Consider the following 7,038-nt stretch of genomic DNA (forward strand, 5'->3'; position numbering starts at 1 on the left):
TAATCCTGCTCCCTTTGGTCACAATACATCATCATTCTCTTTACCTAAGGAATTTGACATGGAGTCTTCTTGATTTGGACTTGCCCATTTGACAATAAATTGTTATACTTCTCCCAAAGAGTGATATTAGTTAATTCAGGAAATTAGCACTCTGAAATTATATAAATCCAAGCACCTTCTTAACTATTTTCACCTATTTCTTCATATAAATTTTAGAATATTATTGAAAATTTTACCCAAAAAGTCCTGTGGAATTTTTATGTTGAGTAAATTAAATTTATAAATCAATTTAAGAAGGTCCATTATATTAACAATTTTTTATTCTTTTACAGCGACATGTATACATCTTTATCTCTTCACATTTTCTCAGCAGAGCTTTGTAGTTTTTTTCATAGAGGCACATACGCTTCCTTTATCGGGCAAAAAAAATCCCATATAAGCATATCTGTATTGATTTTTTATTGCTGCTATAACAACTTTACCACAAACCTAGAAGCTTAAACCAATATAAATTTATTCTCTTACAGCTCTGTCACATGTTCAACACAAATTTCACTGAACTAAAATCAAGATGTCAATAGGGCTGCATTGCTTTCTCATTCTTCTTCCCAGGTTTATTGAGGACTAATTGACAAAAAATTAATATATTTAAAGTGTACAACATGATATAATAATTTGATATATGTATACATTGTAAAATGATTACCATAATCAAACTAATTAACACATCCAGCAAAAGTGGACCTGTGAAATTGAAACCCACATTGTTTACGGGTCGACTGTATGTAAATTAATTGTATTTCTATACATTACCAATAAATAATTTAAAATTAAATTAACAATAACATCAACAAACATAAAGTACTTGGGGACAAATTTAATTTAATATGTGTGATTACAAATGAAGATGACTAACATTGCTGAGAAAAATTAAAGAAAACCTAAATAAATAAAGGGATATACCATGTTAATGGATTGAAAGGCTGCATATCATTAAGAGGTCTATTCTTTCCCAAACTGATCTATAGATTCAATGCAATCCTAATCTAAGTTCCAGCACTATTCTTTGTAGAACTATACAAGCTTTTTACAAAAATTTACATGGAAATACAAAGAATTTGAAATAGCAAAACAATTTTGAAAAAGAAGAAAGTTTGAGGGCTCACACTACATAACTTCAAGATTTACTATAAAGTAATCAAGACAACGTGCTATTGATTTAAATATAGACATATATGTCAATGGAACAGACTATAGAATCCAAAAATAAATTGACACAAAAGGTCAACTGATGGGCTTCGCTGGTGGCGCAGTGGTTGAGAGTCCGCCTGCCGATGCAGGCGACACGGGTTCGTGCCCCAGTCTGGGAAGATACCACATGCCGTGGAGCGGCTGAGCCTGTGAGCCATGGCCGCTGAGCCTGCGCATCCGGAGCCTGTGCTCCGCAATGGGAGAGGCCACAACAGTGAGAGGCCCGCGTACCGCAAAAAAAAAAAAAAAAAAAAGGTCAACTGACTTTCAACAAAGGTGTCAAGGTAACTGAATGGGGAAAAAATAGTCTTTTCAAATGGTGCTGGATCAACTAAATAGATTGAAAAAATGAATCTCAACCTTTATCTTATACCATATAACAAAGTAAACTCAAAATGGATCACAGACCTAAAATTTAAAGCTGAAACTGTAAAATTTCTAGAAAAAAATGGGAAAATCTTCAAGACTTTGGTGTAGGCAAAGATTTCTTAGGACACAAAAAGGATCAACTGTAAAAGTAAAAAATTGAAAAATTGGACTTAAAGTTTAAATTTCTGCTCTTCAAAATATATCATTCAGAAAATAAAGCTGCAAGCCAGAGAGTAATAAAAATATTGGCAAGACATATATCCATCAAAGGTCTTATATCCAGAATATACCAAGAATTCTTACAACATAGTGACAAGAAGACAAAAAATAATGTATGAGCAAAATATTTGAATAGGAACATCACAAAACAAGATATATGAAAGGATAATAAGAAAATGAAAAGATTCTCAACAGTAATCATTAGGGAAATGAAGAATAAAACCACACACACACTCACCAGCATGCTTAAAATTAAAGGTTGACAATTCCCATTGTTGGATGTTAAACTCTTATACTTCTGATGAGAGTATAAAATCATACAATGACTTTGAAAAACTGTCTTATAGTTTCTTACAAGTTAAACATACACTTACCATGTGATCCAATAATTCTACTCCTAGTTACCCAAGAGAAATGAAAATACATATCCAAAATAACCTGTAAATAAATGTTTATAGCTACTTTATTCATAATTATAAAAAAACTAGAAACACCCAAATGTCAATCAATACATGAATGAATAACCAAATTGTAGTATGCCAATACAACAAAATATTACTCAACAATAAGAAGGATTAAAGTACTGATACCCACAAAGACATGGGTTAATCTCAGAAACAGCATGCAGAGCAAAAGAAGTCAGGCATAAAAGAGTACATATTGTATGATTCAATTTATATGAAGCTATAGGAAAGACAAATTTAGTTTACAGCGACAAAAAATCAGATGCTTGGGTTCTTGGGTGGGGATACAGTGATTTGTGGGAAGGTGCTGAAGAAACTTTTTGGGGTGATGGAAATGTTCTATATCTTGATTAAAGAGGTAGTTAGATGGGTATACCTTTGTCAAATTTTATCAAACTGTACAATAAAATGAGTACATTTTGTGTAATTAATTTCTATATCAATAAAGTTTATTTTAAAATAAGTTCTAATACATCTCCATCTTGATTTTGTCAAGTACTACAAAAAGTACAAAATAGATGTGGAAATAAATGAGAGAATCACTTTCAAAGTGACTAAATTTAATTCAGTATAAATAGGATAAGGCTTAAACACCTTGAAAATATTTATATTTGAAAGCAGGATTAAAACCACTATAATGTATAAAACACAGGTGTGATGTACAGCTTCCCAGAGGCAATAACCTAAAGAACAATACAAATCAAAAAAGTAGGTTCTCTTACAACTTTACCTGTTCCTGAAACTGAGACCATGCCCTGAAGTCTATGTGTTTTTTTACTGGTGTAACTAGAAGTCTTCTTTAAACTTTTCCAGATCCTTTTCCTTTACATATTACAATATGATCTTTTCCTTTATTTAAGTAATAGTTAACAAGTCACTCTCTTTAGTGCAGAAGTCTGCCCTGCTTCATGCCATTTCACCTAACGATTTTGATTTCTTACTTTTACTCTCATTAAAGATACGACCATAATAATATCTATAATTCCAAACCCATAATATACATGATTTCATGAAAAAACTCGTCTCTGTCTGAGATGCTTCATAGCACTTTTTATTTCCTCATTTCTAAAGGTGTCAATGAAGGGATTCAGCAAAGGGGTGACCACTATGTAGAAGACAGATACCAACTTGTCAGTGGAGAAGCTGGTGTCTGGCTGAGTGCAAATGAGGATAACATGGTCCAAAGAAGAGGGCAACCACCATGAAGTGGGCTAAACAGGTGGACAGAGCTTTCCTGCGCCCTTCAGCTGACTGTTTTCTAAGAGAAAACAAGATGATGGTGTAGGAGGCGACCAAAGCCAGGAAACAGGAGAGGGAAATGGTTCCTCTATTGGACACAATCAGCATTCCTGTGAGACATGTATCTGTGCAGGCCAGCTTGATGACAGGAGGAACATTACAGAAGTAGCTATCAATAACGTTGGGGCCACAGTAAGGTAGACGAATGGTCAAGAAGGTCTGCACCAGTGAGTGAACAGTACCCGCCAACCAGAGCACAAAGACAAGCTGTACACAGACCCTCATGTTCATTACATTGGGGTAGTGTAATGGAGCACAGATGGCTACGTAACGATCATAGGCCATAATGGTCAGCAGAAGGATCTCAGCACAGGCAAACAGATGTAGGAAGAAGAGCTGTGCAATGCAATTGTCAAAGGAAATGGTCTTTCTGTCAAAAATCAAACCCTCCAGCATCTTGGGCACAGTGACAGATGAGTGGCAGATGTCAATAAAGGACAGATTGCTCAGGAAGAAATACATGGGTGTACTAAGACGTGGAGTAAAGACTATGGTAACCATGATGAGAATGTTCCCCCAAAGGGTTAGCACATACATGGCTGAGAATGCCATGAAAAATAGTCTTTCCAGCACCCAGTTATCAGTGAGTCCCAAGAAGACAAATTGAGTCACTCTTGTTTGGTTTAGAACATCCATCCAATGAGTTTCCAAAGGATCTTGGGGGGGAAAAACATGAACGCTAATTTAGCCTTAATATTATAGGACTGGAACTAATTGAAGTGACTCTGCATTTCTATCTGAGTTGCTTATTTGTTATCAGGGTATATAGAATATAAGATCAATTTAATAACAATTGCTATAATATACACAGTATGTATCAGGAGCCATTTCATGCCTTTTATATACACCATCTTATTTAACAATAACTGCACCATGGCATAAGCATTATTGTTCCTCTCTTGCAGATAAGTGGGCTCTACAAGAATAAATAAGTAGCCCAAACCCTTAGCCACTACGTAGCTGGCTTTTTTCATTTCAGTCTAATCCACAGGTAACACTAAATTAATATTCCAAAATACAACTCCCAGCTAAGATCATTCACTATTTCATTCTTCCTATCAAATTAAAAGTACCTTCAAAGCCTGCAACAATCTGCTGCACATTTATTTTTCCAGTATGGCATCTTCTCTCCAGCCAAGCAAGTTACCATGCTCCAGCCATGCTACCTCCACCAGCTTACATTCCAAAATCTTTGTCTGTATTTATGTTGTTCCCTCTGCTCAGAAAACACACCCTCTAATCAACTGTACTCTCCTCATCACTGACTATTAAAACACTTCATTCTGTAAGACTACCTCAAAGAGCAGTACCTTTAAGAAAACTTAACTGAGGCAATCAAATCCTATCTCTTCCCCTTCATACTTCTTTTTTTTTGCTGATGATTTTTTTTTTTTTTTTTTTGTGGTACGCGGGCCTCTCACTGTTGTGGCCTCTCCCGCCGTGGAGCACAGGCTCCGGACATGCAGGCCCAGTAGCTATGGCTCACGGGCCCAGCCGCTCCGCGGCATGTGGGATCTTCCAGGACCGGGGCACGAACCAGTGTCCCCTGCATCGGCAGGTGGACTCTCAACCACTGCGCCACCAGGGAAGCCCCATACTTCTTTTTTATAAAAGAAAGTATAAAATAAGATATCTGGTTTTGCTCCCCCATTAAATTGAAATTTTCTTGAAAAGCGATAGCCACATATGACTTATCCCTTGCAGCACTTAACGTGACATCTGGCACACAGTAGTTATGCGAAAGATATTTTTATTTGAACTGAACCTACCTTTTTAGGTAACCTGCAAAAGAATCCAATTCTTCTTCACAATGGAGCTAATAACTGACTTTAAAAACCTATTTTTTTACCAAAAAAAAAAAAAAAAAAACCTATTTTTTTAATTCTGTAATATGATTTGTCCCCTAGGAGATATTATTGTTTAAACACTAAAGTTATATTACCTGTAATTTTCTATACTGATTGGCTGGCCGAAAACTATAACAGAGTTTAGGAAACATTTACCACAAACCATAAAAAAGATTTATAGGGACTTCCCTGGTGGCGCAGCGGTTAAGAATCCACCTGCCAATGCAGGGGACACAGGTTCGAGCCCTGGTCTGGGAAGATCCCACATGCCGTGGAGCAACTAAGCCCACAAGCCACAACTACTGAGCCCACGTGCCACAACTACTGAAGCCCACGCGCTTAGAGCCCGTGCTCCACAACAAAGACAAGCCACTGCAATGAGAAGCCTGCACACCACAACAAAGACCCAGTGCAGCCAAAAAATAAATAAATAAATTTTAAAATATATATATTTATATCTTGATCTAATTATTTCACTTGTAGGAATTTCCTAACCATCCAAACTATTGAAAAAGCTAAATGCAAGAAAACATTAATTAGAGCATTATTTAAAGTAACAGTCACGGAATATTTTTTTGAAGCTTAAATGAATATAGCAAACCTGATATATAATGATATTTAAATAATATATAACTTGAATATAATGAACTGTATGCAGCCATTAGAAATGGTAATAACAAAGGATTACCAATATGAAAAAATATTGAAATATTACGAAGAATTAAAAATGAGATAAAATTTGTTTATACAGTCTCAAAATTTTTAAATATACATAGTGCCATATAAATTATCAAAATACATATAGTAGACTAGAGAAAATGCTGCAATACATATGATTAAAAAGAGTAATATTCCTAGTGTTCAAAGATCTCTTAAAATTTGACAAGAAAAGACAAATGACAATTAAATATGGCCAAAAAACTATGAATAAGCAAATCACAGAAAAAGAAATGCAAATAACAAGTATGAATAAAAAGATGCTCAACTTCAGTAGTCGGTGAAAAAAAACAAATACCTTTCGTCTCTCTTCAGATTGGCAAAGGTGTAAGGAACTGAGCACTGTATAGACTGCTACTGGAAGTAGGTGTTATTAAGAGCTTTTTGCTAAATAATCAGGCAGTACCTATTAAAAATTTAAATGCCGGGCTTCCCTGGTGGCGCAGTGGTTGAGAGTCCGCCTGCCGATGCAGGGGACACGGGTTCGTGCCCCGGTCTGGGAAGATCCCACATGCCGCGGAGCGGCTGGGCCCGTGAGCCATGGCCGCTGAGCCTGCGCGTCCGGAGCCTGTGCTCTGCAACGGGAGAGGCCACAACAGTGAGAGGCCCGCGTAACACACAAAAAAAAAAAAAAAATTTAAATGCCCATACCGGTAACCCAAGAATCCCTCTTCTAGGACTGTAGTTCACAGAAATAAAGCAATCAGGAATTAAGGATATATTGATATGTTTATTGAAAAATGTTAGCAAAACAAGGTACTGGAAATAAACTGAATGTTTATCAAAAGAAAAATAGGTAAATAAATTTTAGTACAGCAACAGTATGGAATATTATATAGCCATTAATAAGAATGAGTTGGATCTATGTATAA

At 35.8% G+C, this 7,038-nt stretch overlaps 1 protein-coding gene across 1 annotated transcript; it reads right to left on the bottom strand.

Annotated features, from left to right (window-relative positions):
• Positions 1 to 3,310: 3,310 nt before the first annotated feature.
• LOC132419615 (olfactory receptor 4E2-like) lies at positions 3,311 to 6,619 on the bottom strand. The gene is given in 3 exon segments (XM_060003511.1): positions 3,311 to 3,475; positions 3,477 to 4,258; positions 6,465 to 6,619. Coding segments are annotated over 2 exon segments (927 nt in total). The 5' UTR covers positions 4,239 to 4,258; positions 6,465 to 6,619.
• Between the last annotated feature and the right edge of the window lie 419 nt (positions 6,620 to 7,038).

This window comes from Delphinus delphis, chromosome 2, assembly GCF_949987515.2.
Source record: "Delphinus delphis chromosome 2, mDelDel1.2, whole genome shotgun sequence".
NCBI classification, from domain to species: domain Eukaryota; kingdom Metazoa; phylum Chordata; class Mammalia; order Artiodactyla; family Delphinidae; genus Delphinus; species Delphinus delphis.